General features: G+C 42.8%; 1 protein-coding gene across 1 annotated transcript in view; it reads right to left on the reverse strand.

Annotated features, from left to right (window-relative positions):
• Window positions 1-19,331, reverse strand: part of LOC115087718 (dermatan-sulfate epimerase-like) — a 49,739-nt gene that overhangs the window by 8,665 nt on the left and 21,743 nt on the right. The window contains exons 2-4 of the mRNA XM_029595227.1: window positions 13,324-13,577; window positions 11,953-12,192; window positions 8,650-8,857 (exon numbers count right to left, since the gene is read on the reverse strand). Coding sequence (XP_029451087.1) covers window positions 8,650-8,857; window positions 11,953-12,192; window positions 13,324-13,577 — 702 coding nt within the window. The remainder of the gene's footprint in view (window positions 1-8,649; window positions 8,858-11,952; window positions 12,193-13,323; window positions 13,578-19,331) is intronic.

Consider the following 19,331-nt stretch of genomic DNA (forward strand, 5'->3'; position numbering starts at 1 on the left):
GAGGTTAGGTTCGTGTATGCAGCAGTAAAAGGCTATATGGTAAGGTTGGCCTAAATTTGTCTGTAGCAGGAAAGAGGATGCCAAGAGAGAAATTCAGATCATATATTATCAGACATTTAAACTAAAGAATGGGGATGGCAGGAGATGGCCAATGAAATTTATATGTCACCCCCAAGCAATACTGGAAGTGGGAGGAGAAAATAACAAAATCAATCAGATCAAAAAAGCAGAAAACTTGATTAGGAAGTGCAAAAAATCAAGGAAGAAAAATTGGAAAGCTATGACCACAAAGAGGGCAAGAGGGAATATACATTAAACCAGTCTTTTTTCTTACTGTTGTTTAGTGACTTTTATTTCTCCAAGCTGAGCCCAGGGAGACTGCTATAGGCATAGCTCTATCAAGGTGGACTATTTACTAAGCCACGCAGCTTGCTTCTCCACCTGGACCACAAAGTCACTGTTGTTGGAGAGTCCTGCAGAAGGGAACCACTAACAGCCAAGGCCTGGATCTACTCCAGATGATTACCTCGGGACACTAGAAATAACATCCAAGAGGTACAGAGAGGTTTCCAGACTCTGGCGAAGCAGATTAGTCACATGTGGAAGACTATTGCCTTTTCAGAAGTGTTACCTGTTCATGGAAAGAGGAATGAGAGGCTAAGCCACTTCAATGCATGGCTCAAACTTGGTGTAAGGAAGAAAGTTTTGGATATATTGGAGGCTGGGGCCAGGTATGGTACAGTAAAAGGCTCTGTGTCAAAGATGGCTTACATCTGTCAAAACCTATGCCATAAGGCCTTAAAACTAGATGACAAGGATGGCAGAAGGAAATTGGAATGACACCCTCAAATCTCATGGAAATGGGTAAAGGGGATAACAAAAGTCAGCTGAATAAGGCAGAAAAGAAGTCCAAGAAGAGCAGTAACCTGAAGGAGAGAAGCTGGAAAGCTGGTCTTTGAAACCACCAAAGGTGGCAGTAGTGAGCTGAAGTGCCTGGCAGGGCTGAAGTCCCTCAGAAACTGTCTACATCTTTGTGAGTTACCATTGCTCTCTCAGAGCTAGCAAACTGAGTTAGCAAAGGAACCCTACCTAAGCTGTTACCAGGGTTGAAACAGGCCAGTGCTACCAATGAAGTTCCAGTAACTTCTGCTGCTGATACAGATGAACCAATGCAACTTGGTCATGGACGTTTGACCTCCAAGGAGAAAAGATTTCGGAAAAAGCGCGGCCTATGTATATACTGTGGTCAGCCCGGCCATGATGTCTCTACATGCTCCATTTGTCTGGGAAACAGACGGGCCTAAGTCCTGCAGGAGGACCTTTCTTAGGCCATACCACGTTCTCTCCTCCACCCTCTCTCCCAGTCTCCATGATCTGTGGAATAGCTATGGTTCAGACTCCTGCCCTGGTGGACTCAAGGACAGGAGGCAACTTCATTCTCAGACGTCTAGTGGAAGACCTGAGGAGTCCCTTTGTCAAATGTGAAGATCCATTATTGTATTATAACTTGAAGTGGGTTTTGGACGTGTCTCAACATCGCCACTTCCACTGAAGATCTCCGTGATGTCCCCATCAGCTTACCCATTGCTGCTGATATTCATGACGCTTTCAACATTCACTTTGGCTCGAAGGCGTTCAACATCAAAATCCATATTACGGATCATAAACTAGAGTCTCTGTCACACTCTTTCCATTTGGAAGACGTGCCAGAAGAACCACAGCACATATGGACCGATAAGATACTCTTGGCAACCAGCCAGTCTGCATCTGCTGGTGATGCTATCAATTCTCATCCAGCAACATCCATTGGAGAATCACCAATTGAAGTGGTTTCTGGATGTTCCCTATCACCGCCACTTCCACTGAATCCCTCAGTGACGTCCACAGCAGCTCTTTCCATTGCTGCTGATATCTACAAACAAAATTCATCCAAGACTCAAGATCCACCTGTCATCGATGCAGAAGACGATTTAGAATACAAAGTTGAAGAGGTTTTGGATGTTCGTAAAAGAGGCAAGACTTTTGAATACCTTCTCAAGTGGGAAGGTTTCGGCCCCGAAGAAAACTCTTGGGAGCACTCTTGGGAGCACTCTTGGACAAAGAGATGCTTCGTCAGTTCCACCTCACGCATCCTTTAAAACCTAAGCCTGGTATCCGAAGAGGAGATTGCCCTTGGAAGGGGGCTACTGTTGCGACTGTCACTGCCCGACGTCTTCTCTCTACCCTCTTTACCTCTGTGGTGACTCCCTCCAGGACTGATGGACAGCTGGCTGCCGTGGCGTCTCCCTGCTGTCTCCCTCCGGCGTCCCTAGACCAGCTCGACACTGCAGATCCACAAAGTTGCCTGAAGCCTAGGGTGCGCGCACTCTGAGTGAAGTACCAGCAAGGGCACAAACCTCAGGGGCGTTCCCCTGAGATGACATCATCTGCTTCCGATATTTAAAGGTCTCTATTATCGCTAGCAAACTGAGGGCCTTATTTTCTAAATGGATCGCACGCAATAAGGGACGTTTCACACGCGAAATGTCCCTTATCACATGCGATACCAAAATGGGGACGGAGTCGGCCCCAGAAGAGGAGGAGTCGGGGCGTCACTGGGGCCGACTCCGCGAAGACGCCACGGACAACGAAAAGGTAAGGCCCTTTTCGCGTTCGAGTTTGCGCCCAATAGCTACACCTTCTATGGTGGCACTATTGGGTGCGAAACCGGCAGCGATCGCACCGCGATTTAATTTTATTATCGTTTTTGCCTCTATAGCCAACTTCTTTCCAAATTCTCTCTTAGCCTGTCTTATCAATGTTTGACATTTAACTTGACAATGCTTATGTATTTTCCTATTTTCTTCAGTGAATCCTTCTTCCAGTTTTTTAAGGAAGCATTTTTTTGGTTAAAATAGCTTCTTTCACCTTGCATTTTAGCCATGCCAGCAATCATTTGGCATTCCTTCCACCTTTCTTAATGTATGGAATACATTTGGACTGTGCTTCTAGGATGATATTTTTAAACAATGTCCATGCCTGTTGTACACTCTTATGGCCTGATTTTATAAGGCCACACACATAAAAAACAGGGGTTATACACGTGGCCAGGCCTTGTGTGCGCCATGCACATTTTAGAACTGGCCCAGCCACGCACATAACCCCTGTTACATGCCCCTGTTACATGCCGAAGTGCTGGGTCCTGCAAAAGGGGCAGGCCAGGGAACATGGTCTGGGTGGGGAGGGGTAGGGCAGGGGATGGGCCGGGACAGGGGAGCAGTAAGTATTAAAATAAAAATATTAAGGATAGGTAGGGTTAGGTTAGGGATTGGGGAAGAGGTAGGAAGGGTAAGGTTAAGGATTGGAAAATTCCCTTAATTGGAGCAGACTGGGGGGAACTGGGGGAGGCCCAATTGCATTGCCTTGTATATTTTGCTAAAATCCCCCCCCCCCCCCCCCCCTGCGCGCACAAGTCACGGGTCCTAAAATTGACCCCTTTATCTTTGTAGCTGTACCTTTCATTTTTTTTTCTATTTTCCTCTTTTTTTCAAAGTTTTCCTTTAGAAAGTTTAGTGCTACAGCTGTAGATTTACGTATTATCCCCCTTCCAGTCATTAATTCAGATTTGATCATATTATGTTCACTATTGCCAAGCAGCCCCACCACCGTTACCTCTCTTATAAAATCCCGTGCTCCACTAGGAATTAGATCTAAAATAACTCCCTCTCTCTTCAGTCCCAGAACCAGTTGCTCCATGAAGCAGTCGTTTATTACATCCAGGAACTTTATGTCTCTAGCAAGTGCTGATGTTACATTTACCCAGTCAATATTGGGTTAATTGAAATCTAATATTGAGCAGAAGCAAACCTTGCACATAAGCAAGTACATAGGAACACTGGTGCAAGTAGAAAGATACAGTTCCATTCAATCAGTAAACTGTATTTTTATTGTGAAAATACAATAAAAATACAGTTTACTGATTGAATGGAACTGTATCTTTCTACTTGCACCAGTGTTCCTATGTTAATTGAAATCTCCCATTATTATTTCACTGCCAAATTGGTTAGCTTCCCTGATTTCTCTTAGCCTTCATCATTTGTCTTATCATGTTGGTCAGGGTGATGTTAGTATACGCCTATCGCTATACTCTTCTCCAATCAATACACAAGGGATTTCTACCCATAAAGACTTTACTAATCATGTAATCTCTTGCAGGATCTTTGGACTCTTTGCCACCCCGCATATAAAGTGCCATCCCCCCACCAAGTTGTTCCTCCCAATCATTGCAATATAATTTATACTCTATTACAGTGGCCCACTAATTATCCTCCTTCCACCAGGTCTCTGAAATGCCAATTAATTCAATCTCATTAATCTCATCATTCACTGCAATACACTCCAAGTCTCTCATCGTACTTCTTAGACTTCTAGCATTGGTATACAGACATTTCAAAGTGTGTTTTTTGTTTTATTAACATCATGCTTTTCAGTTGATAGGGATAATTTGGAATTTTCTACCTCAGGTGATTTTTGTTTTAGCTTAGTTGAGCTACTTTTCTTATTATTGGAACCTCTCTGTTGGGATGCCCCAACTCTAATGCATCATTAGTATCCTTTGAAGATACCTCCCTTCGAACCATGCACTGATGAGTGACTGTTGGCTTTCCTCCTTGTTCCAGTTTAAAAGCTCTCTTTCTCCTTTTTAAAGGTTAGTGCTAGCAGCCTGGTTCCATCCTATTTAAGGTGAAGCCTTTCAGAAAAGACTTCCCCTTCCCCAAAAGGTTGCCTAGAACCTAATAAAACTGAATTCCTCCTCCCTGCACCATAATCTCTTCCATGCATTTAGATTCTGGAGCTCTGCCTGCCTCTGGGGACCTGCGTGCAGAAAAGGGAACATTTTAGAAAATGCTAACCTGGAGGTTTTGGAATTTAGCTTTCTAACTAAAAGATTTTAGCTTTCTAACTAAAAGTCTAAATTTTGACTTCCAGAACTTCCATCCAATATTTTCCTATGTTGTTGGTTCCCACATGTACTCCCCAGTACTGTCTAAAATCCTATCTAGATGATGCATGAGGTCCACCACCTTCGCACATGGCAGGCAAGTTACCAAGCGAACCTCAAATCCAACAGCCACCCTAGTATCTACATTACAAATAATTAAATCACCAACTATGACAGCTAACTTAACCTTTCCTTCCTGTGCAGTAACCCTTTGAGAATTGTCCTTAGTGTTGTGAACCCTCTGCCCGCGGGCTTCCCACGCGAGCAGGCTTCACTCACCTCATGGACGCTGCTACCCGAAGCCCGTCGGGCCTGCCACGCGGCCGGAGCCGCGGACTGTGTTCTTCCTTGCAGCCCGGAGGCCGCCTTGACACGCCCTCTTCTCTGCTGCCGGACCCGCGGTCTCTCAGCATCCTCCCATGCGGCACGGAGCCGCCGCTGACATCATCTTGCCTTTGTGGCATGAGGGCCGCATCCCCAGGCTCGAGTGGTGGCTGGGGCCACCCCCGGGGTCTCCTTCAGCAGCCAGAGGTGCCGCCGTTGTCGGGGCCTGCTCCTCAGGCCCAGCCCTGCGCCTCTCACGCTGTGTGTCGGTGCACGCCACTGTCCGCGGTCCTGCACAGCTTCCTGCTTGCTTCATAGGCGCCGGCGCGCCTCTCTGCTGGATTTAAAGGGCCAGTCACAGAAGTGTGGATGACCCCACCTATGGACTGATTTCCTGCCTAGCCCTATTTAAGGGCTATCTTTGCAGTACGTCTTGGCCTTGCATCGGAGTGACATCCCTCTGGAGGCTCCTGCCTGCCAGAGCCTTGGAGGTCTCCTGTTCTTCGTGGAGCTCCTCGTCTCGTCTGCCTTCATACCACGTCTTCGTGTCTTGATGTCTTGCCTGAGGTCCCTGTCCATGTCCTGATGTTCCATCTTGATCTTCCATGTCCTGATGTCTCGTCATGACCTTCCATGTCCTGATGTGCCTGCCTGTCCGGATGTTCTTCCCTGCGTCTTCGTCTGGTGCTCCTGAGCCTTCTGATCCTGTAGGGCTGTGGTTCTCGGATGATGTTGTGCCCGAGAATGGAGTGGCCTGCAGGAGGGATTTGTCCCTGTGCTCCTGAGCTTCTGTTCCCGCCAGCCATAGGTGGAGCTTTGGATGACATCGGCTCCGTCATCAGAGTTCCTCCTCACCTGGATCTTCCCTGCGCTTTTCCCGCTCTCCTCGTAGTCCGTGACCAGCCTCCTAGGGCTGTGTAGGGCCTAGGAGTGGGACAGGGTGGTCTGTGACTCAGTCCCGTGGGTGGGCTGAGTAGGGCACCCTGAGAGACAGTGCAATTGCCCTTCCTCCCAGTTGTTATGAAGTTCCAAGTCTCGTCTGTGATGCCATTGCATCAACCCAAGTGTCTTCGTCTGTGATGCCCTTGCCTTAACCCAAATGCCTTCGTCTGTGACGCTGTTGCATCAACCCAAGTCTCGTCTGTGATGCCGTTGCATCAACCCAAGTGTCTTCGTCTGTGATGCCCTTGCCTTAACCTAAGTGTCTTCGTCTGTGATGCCGTTGCATCAACCCAAGTGTCTTCGTCTGTGATGCCCTTGCCTTAATCCAAGTGCCTTCGTCTGTGACGCCATTGCATCAACCCAAGTCTCGTCTGTGATGCCGTTGCATCAACCCAAGTGTCTTCGTCTATGACACCGTTGCATCAACCCAAGTCTCGTTTGTGATGCCGTTGCATAAACCTAAGTGTCGTTTGTGATGCCCTTGCATCAACCCAAGTGTCTTCATCTGTGATGCCCTTGCCTTAACCCAAAAGCCTTCGTCTGTGACGCTGTTGCATCAACCCAAGTCTTGTCTGTGATGCCGTTGCATCAACCCAAGTGTCTTCGTCTGTGATGCCCTTGCCTTAACCTAAGTGTCTTCGTCTGTGATGCCGTTGCATCAACCCAAGTGTCTTCGTCTGTGATGCCCTTGCCTTAATCCAAGTGCCTTCGTCTGTGACGCCATTGCATCAACCCAAGTCTCGTCTGTGATGCCGTTGCATCAACCCAAGTGTCTTCGTCTATGACACCGTTGCATCAACCCAAGTCTCGTTTGTGATGCCGTTGCATAAACCTAAGTGTCGTTTGTGATGCCCTTGCCTTAACCCAAGTGTCTTTGTCTATGATGCCGTTGCATCAGCCCAAGTCTCGTCTCTGATGCTGTTGCATCAACCCAGTCTCGTCCGTGATGCCGTCGCATCAATCATAGTCCTGTCTTCGTGTCAAGGCCTCCGTCTGCCCTCAACCTCAGGCCAGGCCTGCTGCTCCATGCTGTTCCACGTAGCAGGTCCGAAAGGGCTCAGAATGGTCGGAGGACCATTCAACTTCCAACATCCTCTGTTGTTTGCCATGGGAGCTTGCAGGCCTGGTGGAGGGTCAGACTGTCAGCCATGCTGGAACACGTCAACCCTCGGGTCGGTCCGGGACACGTCTGAGGCCGGGCTGAGGCCCAAGGGCACACTAAACACCCCAAGCGGGGCTTGCCGTAGCGCCCCACTCACAACACTTAGTGCGAGAAGACAATGCATCACCTGGAGAGCAGGTCGTTGCTACAGGATCATTTCCTTCTGTACCAGGATGATGCTATTGCTCTCTGACCAGGAGATAGAAGATGCATTACATCCCAATTTTTCTAAATGCTTATAGTTAAAGTCAATATATAGATACATTTCTTTGACCTAAATTTTGAGATGGAGAACTATAAAGGATTTATAGTTTCATTCATTCCTTTTACAATTTTCTATTTCAAATTTTGACATATATTTTGATTTTTTGTTACTCAAAACATAGAAATCCCTAAATTGTTTTTGATCTGATTTCACAGAGGTTATCCCAAACTTACATTATAGATGCTACTTTTTGCTAATCACATCTAATTATTGCAATTATTTTGATTATTTTATGATTTTGTGCTTTGTTTGTCACTGGAAGATGGAGATACAATAACACATGATTTTATCTTATTTTTCCTTAATATTGGAAATATTTTTTAAACAAAATTAGACTGGTTTGGGAAGGTGTTTTCTGAGAAAACTGACTAAAGGTTAATTATAACAATAAGATTACATTGTGCAGATAATTAAAGTCACTGTATTATGTGTAATTACTATTTTAGATTCAGTCATTAACTTTTAACCCAAGAATCATTGCTAAATCAAACATGTTTAAAATTTAAAATTAACTTCCCAAAAATAATTGAAAAGAAAAAAGAGACTTTTAGGAGTGATTTATACATATTGTTGAATAATAATCACTTGAGACATGTAAGACATATGTTGCTAGAACAAAATGCAGAAGTGAGACTGTGATTGATCAATCTAAAATGTTTTGCTGAATCATGACTTTGTATGCAGAAACAAAATATAAGCTTTGCTGTATGTAATGAATTTGGGAACGCCCATTGAGAGTCTTCTCAAAATGTTATCTTCTCCATGTAATATTACATTAAAAATAAATTTGGTAGCAATCTTTTGCAACACCTTTGTCTGTTTTTGTGGAGAAAATTAGAGGGAAAAGATAAAAATATCCAAATACTTCTTGTGTGTAAACAAATGAATACTGAGGCTTTGATCTGGCTCTAGTGTTCATGGTTTCCACACTTATGCTATTCACCTCAAAAAATGTATAAGCATTTTGTCTCCTACCAAAGGAATTCAGTGTGTAGGGTGCACCAGTATTTATTTTTGTCTGGAGATCCTGGACCTTCTAGTATACGATTTCTTTGAATCTGATCAGCCAGCCAATTCCCACTGCCATTTCTCATGACAAATTTATCTAGAAACACCAGCTGGCTTTCAGGGCCATAGGACCAGTTGTAGGTTGTGTCAGCAAAGCCCACAGTTCTCTGGAAGCCTGGGAAAAGACAAAATACAGATAAAACTTAGTAAAGTAAATGCACAGTAAAAATGTATAGGATGATTGATAATTACTAGAATAATAACAGCAGCAGACTTCTACAGCTTTTCTCAATTAAACTTACTCTTTCCTCAATTAGCAGTGAATTTTGAAAGCCCAGCATGTGCATCAATTAGGAGATGTGTATGCAAGTAGACTTAAAACATTAACTTTTAAACTGGTGCATGGGTGCACATGTGCACATGTTTGATGGCCTGCATTCAGGGACACGGCCATTTTATAACATACACATGTATATGCACACGTTATAAAATAACCTGACCGTGCACACATGAGTGGAATTTTAAGTTGATAAGTGCAAATGCCACTTCTACCACATAAGTAGGTGAATTTTAAAAGACATGTATGCTGACACATTTGCCAGTTTTCCCAGTTCATTCCCAGTTCACCCAGGTAAGGGATAGGACTTCCAAAGTCCCCTAGTTTAATAGCCTGTCTTCTCCCCTATTAGCCCCAATCCTTAAAACACTGCTGATCTATTTATCTTTATTTTATAACCTACATGTCATCCATAGCAGAATTTACGTGCCAGGGGACCCTGGCTTGCACCTGTGTGTGTAAATATTTATGCGTTAATTTCAAGGTGAAATCCAGGAATGCCCTTGCCTCACCCAGACCCTGCCCCACGCCACCCCATGTTTGGACACTTTTCATTTGTGCACATAGCAGCAAGTGCGCATGTACGCGGGTGGCTTTTAAAATCCACTTGGTGCATGCCAGCCTGGCTTATCATGTATCTCCCAGTTTTGGCAAGTGCCAAGCTTTAAAAATTCACCTTGAAGTGCATCGACCAGATTTTAAAAGCTGCCCCCATATGCATCTCCCGTTGCATGAATATGTCACTCAGAATATAAAAGGCAGGATCTGGATAGGGCAATGGGCAATATGGGGCGTGGCCAAGAGATGTGCCTTCAAATACTTACGTGCTTGGGTGTGCACCCTGGACCAATGCTGCATGGCTTCACTTATGCTATTGAGGAGGTGTGAATCTAAAGAAAACTTTTTCCAGGCATTGCAGCAGGGTTTGAGGGTTCTGGGTTAACTGGGGAGAGTGCAGGCTATTAAACCAGGGGGGTTTGGAGGATCTAGCGCTAGACTGGGCAAACTGGTGAACTAGTGCATGGATGCATGCCTTTTTAAAATTCCCTGACTTATGTGGCTCAAACCTGACTTTACGTGACTGGTTGCATACAATTTTAAAATTCGGCACACGTGCATGAGCCCAGGCTATTTTATAACATGCACATGAATGTGCATGCATCTTATAAAATAGCCATGTCCCTGGACATGCACCAAAATATGTGCCCATTTGAGAGATACCATTCCTGTATGCTCTACAATCATTTACTTTAATTATTTTCAGCAATGGCTTTGCTTTTTAGTGCAAAACCTTTTAATTATTTTTGTGTGTTTTTTCTGTCTGTCTTGACTAGCTTGTAAATTCCAAAGAGTAGAGACTGCCCATTATGTGTCTCTATTTTCCACAAAAATTCATTTTAAATACTGCAATTTTTTTTCAAATTTAAGAAACTTTTTATTAGAGAGATCTCTGCAGCAGATAAAATATTAGAGGTGTGAATCGTGTGATCGATCGTCTTAACGATCGATTTTGGCTGGGGGGGGAGGGAAATCTTATCGTCGTGGTTTTTTTTTTAAATCGTTAAAAATCGTAAATCGGGGGAGGGCTGGAAAACCGGCACACCAAAAAAACCCTAAAACCCACCCCGAACCTTTAAAACAAATCCCCCACCCTCCCGCAGGCCACTCACCTGTGCATGTGATTCTGTATTTAAATGAGGCCCGGCGGTAGAAATGGGCAAAAGGGGGTGCTAGGAACACTAGCGCATCCCTAACGCCTCCTTTTGGCCCGGAGCGGCGGCTGTCAGCGGGTTTGACAACCGACACTCAATTTTGCCGGTGTCGGTTCTCGAGCCCGCTGACAGCCACGGGCTCGGAAATCGGACGCCGGCAAAATTGAGCGTCCGGTTTTCGACCCGACAGCCGCCGGCCCATTTAAAATTTTTTTTTTTTTTTTTCTTTTTTAGCTCTTTGGGACCTCCGACTTAATATCGCCATGATATTGTTGGAGGGTGCACAGAAAAGCAGTTTTTACTGCTTTTCTGTGCACTTTTCCGGTGCCCGAAGAAATTAGCGCCTACCTTTGGGTAGGCACTAATTTCTGAAAGTAAAATGTGCAGCTTGGCTGCAAATTTTACTTACTGAATCGCGCGGGAATACCTAATAGGGCCAACCACATGCATTTGCATGTTGAGGGTGCTATTAGGTTTGGCGGGTTGGACGCAAGTTTTCCGCCTCTTACTGAATAAGGGGTAAGGGAAAATGCGCGTCTAATGGCAGGTTAACAGTGTGCTCCCTCGGAGCACACTGTACTGTATCGGCCCGTTGATTAACAAACATTGGTACCTAATCAAACCAAATCACACTACCTTAACACCTTTCCAAGGTGAGTAATTGAACTTTTCAACCTTTTTACTTAGGTATACACTGCTCCTAGCTTATTTCTAGCTTCTTTCTACCTTTATTTTTTTTTTTATATACATACACACTAATTTCTGCTTATTAGCTGCCTTACTGACTATTAAAAATAAACACACTAACTTCTGTTTATTAGCTGCCTTACTGACTATTAAAAGCACAAACACACGAATACATTAAATAATATACCCCAATAGTTTACTTCTCCCCAATACTTTTAAAAAAGTTTCCCAAGCAAAACTTACTGATTCCTTTCAGCCACCAGCAAGGTGATCGTCTCCTCTCAGGGCTCCCACTGGATTGTGAAAGGTATTCACTGCATTTATTTTTGCCAGAGGGAGAGGTAATTTGCCTTAGCAATCCCTGAGTGGGAACTGAATCCTGGCTTGGGGCCCATTGCTCTGACCACTAGGCTATGACTACTCCAATGGACTTCCGCTCCTGAACTGATCACCACATAAGTCAATCCTGCAATTTTTTATTAGAATTTGTTTTTCAAAACAGGTTAAAAAATAGAAATTATTTGAGCCATTTACCTGGCAGGATAGTTCTGTATAGAAAGGCAAAGTGCTGTTTAAGCCAAGGGTGGTTGAAGTGGTTGATCCCAAAGTGCCTTTGCACAACAAACATGTACTGAAAGAGAGACCTGCTGGTGTAGCTGCCATAGGACACTCCTTCATACACAGATCCATCAGTTACATCTCTCAGTAGGACTAGAGACTTCTCTATGATTGTTAGAGCTTGCATAGTCCAAAAGTAAGCCTCCTGAAGATAATCTGAAGGGAAAATAGCAAGGATCAGCTAGTTCAGAAATGGAACAACCTTACAAAGATATGCAAAGGGCATGCAGAATGTCTTTATTTATATTTAGTTATTTTCATTTTCAAACTTCCCCTCCAATCATGGCTCTAGGCAAAAAAATGACATACAATAAAAAGTACAATCCAGAAATATTAAAAACATTCAAAAATACTAACAAAATAAAAACAAAACAATACAATAACTAAAATAAAAAAATAAATTATAAAAATAAAATTAACAGCATAAAACAATGCAGAAGAAATAACTAGATCACCCAACACTCTTAAAGTATTAAACTAAGTGCTTTAGTAAATAAGTCTTACAAGCTTTAAGAAAGCCAAGATGTATGCAATGAACCAAGTTCCTTTTGGTAATGAATTCCAAAGAGATGGAACCAGATATAAAAAAAACATTCAGTCTGGTTCCCACCAAACAAACTTCCTTTACTGTAGGTAATTCCAATAGCAATTCTTGAGAGGAACATAAACACCTTTTTAGAAAGTAACAAGGAATTTGATCCGTCAAGATCCTGGGACAAGTTATGAAAGGATTTATATAGAAAAAATACTTTAAATGTATTTATTTATTACATGGCTATTTATTTATTACTTTCATTTACTAGCTGCCTTTTTGAATATGGAATTCACTCAAAGCATGTTACAGAATAGTAGAAACTAGCTTACAAACAGGTCATGTATAGCTTCACATTTCAAAGTGTAAACAAATTGGAATAGCAGCAAAATCTCAATGCAACTTGACAAAAATAAGATGTACTGAAAGGCCGAACTCTAAATTGATCAGCAACCATTATACTAGTGACTTATTCCAAAAATAAATAAATGTCCATATTCAAAAGTTATCTGGCTAGAAAAGTTAACCAGATATTCTGCGGGTGCACCAGTGAACATAACTGGATACACTTTCAGATTGGCTCTGTCCAGCCTTTGCCCCTATCACATGAACAAACAAAAGTAAAGGAAGACCTCTAATCACTTCCATCTTCATCAGTTTTGAAGGAGGAGATTCACTGACTGCTTACCCTATAATTTGTGCATCTTGCTGTATTCACAGAACTCTTTCAGCCCTGGTTAGTACTTAGCACTTACCTCCACTCATCAGAACCAGACTTCCGGTCAGAAGGGCCATGCAGTTGGTAGGTTGAAGGTTGTGCAAGTACTTGTAGCCCCATCCACGTTTGAATGATTTTTCATACATATATTGTGAATTCTTGGCAATTACCTCACGAAATTTCTTTTGTTGTGTCTTGGTAAGAAAACTGTACAGGAAGTCATAAGCGGTGGCAAAGCCAACAAGAGAATGTGCCAAAGGGGCGTCATTCTTAAGATCATCATTCACTAACCTGTTGGAGATAAAGAAAGAAAAAGAGCATTCATTCCTGGGCAGAGATTTTCTGCTGCCTTATGAGTGTATCCAAACATATTTTCATTTTCTGCTCAGATACTGGACACATTATAGGATGATGTATAAATTAGGTGCAGTCTGTCATGACACAGAAACACTTGAGCAGTAGTAGGTAGGAACAAAGGCTGGATATCCCAATTGATGTAAATAAGGGGAGAAGTAGGTTACCAGAAACAGGTCAAATCACTGTGAAAGTCTAAAAGATTTATTTTCTAAATTGCAGGAAAGGTATCCCATCATATTAAGCAGCATTCGAAATCCCAAAGGTTGCTAGCAGAGATCCTGAACCCTGATACAAGCCATGTTTTGCCACAGGGCTGTCAGAAGGGGGGGAGGGGGGAGAGCAACCATCTTCAAAGTAGAAAGAGAAGCAGTGAAATAAGACAAAAAAAGAAAATGATCCAATACATAATACATATGTAAAAGCTAAAGGATTTGTTTAAAATGACACTTACTTGAATGGTCAAGTAGGAAATTTATAGTGTTAGAGGCAACTTAAACGCAAATTGCAAATGAATAGCAGTATTAATACAATCATCATGCCATCTGAAAGTAAGACTGGAATGTAGAATAATCAGCCAAAAGAAAATAAATGTAAAGGTATATGTAAATCAGAGAACTTACAAGGTAAAGATGAGGGCAAACAGATCCAAGATAGAGTCAGCACCTACAGTTTGAACACCATGGTAGTTTCCTTTCGCTGCTTTCTTCATAACATTTGCCTAAAATTGCCCCATTCAGCCTGGAAAAGATGTGCTAGGGAGAAGACCTACCTTAGGGTCACTCCTATGTCATTGGTGACTGGTCCGATGGATGACCACGTCGTTTGAGGGGGCTTACTATCAGGAGTGGAGTCACTTTGGTTGGGAACTGTGGAAGAGGTGCAAGTTTTCCCCTTGGACTCTGATATAGCTCTTTCCCCGAAGTGGAGAGAGGCGCCAGCAAACCCTGCTGCTCTCAGGAACCTGGAAGAGAGCCTGGTTACGTTGCCTGCCAATGATGCAGGCTGTCGTGGAGTCCAGGCAGGGAGCTCTCCTCCGGGAGGAGGTAGTGCAGATGCTGAAGTGCTTTTGCTCAGCGAGTCTGCCAGCAAGGCAGCTATGGGAGATCAATTCTCAATTAATGAAAGGGGCTTTTCTACCCCTCTGGCTACATATCCGCAATTTCTTCTGGCAAGGTCTGAACAGGTAACTTTGGATACTATATGTGAGGCAATTGAAGGACTTGGAAATTTGCTTACTAACCAGTTAAATTCTTTGGCTCAAAGATCAAATGAAAATGATATGTGTTTGCAAATGGTGGAAAATACTACAAAAGTTACCCCTCAGCAGATTAATGAGTTTAAACCAGTTTGACTTCCATTAAGTCTCTACAGGAATCTTTTATAAAAGACAATTCATTCTTACTAAATAAAATCGAGAATTTAAAGAATACTATTAAAAAAAATTGCAGACTTAACCTGCCCTCTAGTATCTAAACCATTAACTCTAACAAGGAAAAAAAAAAAGCCTTGGTACACACCAGAACTTAGACATTTAAAGCGGGAGCTCAGAAACAAAGAATTCTTATGGAGAAAAAACCCAACCAATGCAAATATCTCAGCCTTCAAAACAATCATGCACCAATACAGAATCTCCATTCTCCAAACAAAGAGAAACTTTTATTCCAAAAAAATACACCACTTCATTTATGACCCAAAAGCCCTTTTCTCCCTGGTCTCTTCCCTCACCAAACCACCTTCTACAGTCATTCTAGAAGAATCTGCTGCAAACAAAGCTGAGGAATTGGCCATCTTCTTCAAAGAGAAAATATCCAACCTCCTGAATCCTATTAAAGACTTTAAAAAGAATCCTCCCCCTCATAATTTTCTCTCTGCAGCTCCATCTCTAACCACAAGCCTGGATACCTTTGAACCAACTTCCTCCCTAGAGGTTGAAAACATCCTCAAAAAACTTAAACCAGCTTCCCACCCCCTTGACTCAATACCTGTTAACCTTCTCATAGCATGCTCCAAAGTGATCGCTAAACCAATAGCTCAAATCATCAACACCTCCTTAATGCAGGGTCTAGTGCCTACCCCACTCAAACTCGCCATTCTGAAACCTCTCTTAAAAAAACCAAATTTATCTCCAGAAAACTTAGCAAACTTCCGTCCAATAGCAAATCTCCCTTTTATTGCCAAAATCCTGGAAAGAATTGTAAATTATCAACTTTCTGAATTCTTAAATGACAACAACATCCTCGCCCCTTCACAATTTGGATTCCGTAAAAACCGAAGCACTGAATCCTTGTTAATCTCCTTAACTGATAACATTCTTTTTAATAGGGAAAAAAAACATCCATGCCTTCTCATCCTCCTTGATTTATCAGCTGCATTCGACACTGTAAACCATGATATTCTCCTCGACCGACTAACAGAGATTGGAATCAAACACACCGCTCTGAATTGGTTTAAATCTGTCCTCCAAGACAGGTTTTATAAAGTCAAAATTAACAATAATGAATCACAGCCCATCCGCTCCACTCTAGGAGTCCCTCAAGGATCCTCATTATCTCCAACTTTATTTAACATTTACCTGCTCCCCCTTTGTCACTTATTATCTAATCTGAATCTAACCTACTACCTTTACGCGGATGATGTCCAAATACTCATTCCAATTACCAAATCCCTGCAAGAAACTCTTCATTTTTGGAATACATGTTTTACTTCCATCTCCAATCTCCTTAAGGACCTCTGCTTAATTCTCAATTCCAACAAAACGGAATTTCTACTCATCACCCAAGATGGCAACTATCAATACTCTATATCTCACCCAATTCAATCACCTACATTTTCTCCCATGGTTAAAAACTTAGGAGTGATCATGGATAACCAGCTCAATTTCAAAAGCTTCATCAATAACACAGTGAAGGATTGCTTTTTCAAACTTCAAGTTTTAAACGACTCAGACCCCTTCTTCACCCCCATGATTTCAGATCAGTTCTGCAAGCGATCATATTTTCTAAAATTGACTATTGCAATGCCCTTTTAATTGGTCTCCCAGCGACTGCCCTTAAACCGCTACAAATTCTACAAAATGCCACAGCCAGGATTCTTACAAAAGCAAAAAAAAGGGACCACATCATGCCAATTTTAAAGTATCTCCACTGGCTCCCTATAAAATATAGAATTCTCTATAAATCCTGTTCTATCATACACAAATCCATCTACAAATCCTCCCCCCTCGACCTCAGATTCCCTTTACAATTATTCTCATCTTCCCGTCAAATGAGGGCTGCCCAAAAAGGCTCTCTTAAAACACCTCCAATCAAAGCATTCTCAAATAAAAGAGCCTTCTCTACAGTCGGCCCGAATCATTGGAACTCTCTCCCTTCAGAACTTAGACTTGAGCATTGTCCAATTACTTTCAAAAAAAGACTAAAGACTTGGCTCTTCACCCTAGCCTATGCCTAATACAGACGTAATCATTCCTACATACCTGTTGCACAACCACAGACTTAATCTCATAATATTCTTGTCTCATTTAATCGCCTGTTACATGTATTGACTACCAATCTTTACTAACTCTGTTACTTACTTAAGGATTTTAAGTCATTATGAATTCATTGTTTTTATCCCAGTTCTTATCTCCTGTTCTTTGTAAAACTCTCGTCAGTCATTTCATCTGTTGTCTGTAAACCGAAGTGCTTAGTGATTTTATCTCTAGAACCTCGGTATATAAAAATGTTAAATAAATAAATAAATAAATATTAAGGGCAGAAACCTCTAGAGATGTGAATCGGATGCCGGAATCGGTTCTGGTTTCAGTATCGTGGACCCGTGGGAAATTTCGTTTCCCGCAGTCCGGACGGTTTTTTTCTTCGGCTGTCCCGAGCCGAAAAAGAAACCCCTACCCTGACCCTTTAGATCTAATTATTTATAATCCCCGTATTGCAAAATGGCGCCGGCCGTATGGCCGTATTGCCATTTTGCAATACGGCAATACGGCCCGAGTGCAGGAGGTCGCTCCCGGACCCCCGCTGGACTTTTGGCAAGTCTTGTGGGGGTCAGGAGGCCCCCCCAAGCTGGCCAAAATTCCCTGGGGGTCCAGCGGGGGTCCAGGAGCGATCTCCTGCGCTCGTGACGTCGGGGGACAGGAACCAAAATGGTGCCGGCGCTACCTTTGCCCTGTCATATGACAGGGCAAAGGTAGCGCCGGCGCCATTTCTATTAACGCAGCCATGGCCCGAGAGTGGAAGATCACACCGGGACCCCCCACTGGACCCCAGGTAATTTAAAACATTTTTGGGGGGGTCGGGAGGGTGGGGGATTTATTTTAAAGGGTCAGGGTGGGTTTTAGGGTTGTTTTAGTGTGCCGGTTTCCCCGCCCTCCCCCGATTTACGATTTAAACGATTTAAAAAAAAAAAAAAAAACAAAACCGCGACGATCAGATTCCCTCCCCCCCCCAGCCAAAATCGATCGTTAAGACGATCGATCACACGATTCACATCTCTAATATTTTCATTCGTCAAAAAAACGATGCACATCCCTAGAAACCTCTGCTTAGTGAATTTCCCTGAGATGCCTTACATGTCCCCAAAAGATATGTTTAAAAGATACTTAATGGAGATTCTTAAAAATTTCAGAGGAAGCAGACCCCCCATTATCACGAGCATTTTACTTGCCCCTATTGAGAAAGGAGAAAGAAGAAAATCAAATTGGGACTGTAAATGAAGCTTCGTTAGAGCATCCTGCAGAACCTGCCAATTCTGCCCTGAATATTTCTGAGTTCCTAGAGACTTCTGATTCTGCTCAGGTTACCCCATCAACACTAATTGTAACTTTTGTATTAGAACCTGATAGAGACTGGATATTGAAGCTCTTTTTTTAGGCATAGATCAGAGTCTTTCTTGCGACTTCAGGTTAGAATTTTTCCTGACGTGTCAAAACAGATGCAGAAGAAGAGGAAGCTATTTTTGCCACTCAGACCAAAGGTCCTGCAAATAAGGGCCTTTTTCTTATTGAAATTCCCCTGCAAGTGTTATATTAAATATAGGGAAGATTCATATATAATTTTCTTCCTTCACAGTTAATATAATTTCTGAGCGACAAAATTCCAGTCTCTCAGGATAGTGCAGTATGAATTTCATTATTATGTCTCCCAAGATAGCTGGGTATTATCTCTTTTTATTATGTTATACCCCCTATGAGCTGCTGACATTATTTTTTTTTTCCTTTTTATTCTATATTTCTTGGAATTGTGGTATTTACTTCTGGGGGAATTCTGTGCAAAAAAATGTAACAATCTGTGCATAAAAATATAAATTCTGAGAACAAAAACTTTAAATTCTGCAAAATTCTGGAGATCATGTGAGCCAGAAGGGAGGGCGGATGTGGGTGCCTTAGCTCCGGGCCTCTTTCCCCTATCCAGCTCCATCCTTTGCACAAAATAGCTTATTTTTTACCTTTTTTCATTGTACGGGCTTCAGCTACTCTGAGGAGACCCTCTCAATTAGACCCATGGCGACTCGAACGATCCGGAAGGATAAGGATAAGGAGCGCGAAAAACCTCATGGACAGGATCCGCCATCTTCTCCGGAGGCCCCGATGTCAGAGAAAGCCTCAGCAGGGCTCGACTTTGAAAAGTTGAAAACAGCGATGTCTGCTGCGATAGGCCCAGAATTGAAAGCCATCGCCGATCAATTGGCAGA

Source organism: Rhinatrema bivittatum, chromosome 3, assembly GCF_901001135.1.
Source record: "Rhinatrema bivittatum chromosome 3, aRhiBiv1.1, whole genome shotgun sequence".
Taxonomy (NCBI): Eukaryota; Metazoa; Chordata; class Amphibia; order Gymnophiona; family Rhinatrematidae; genus Rhinatrema; species Rhinatrema bivittatum.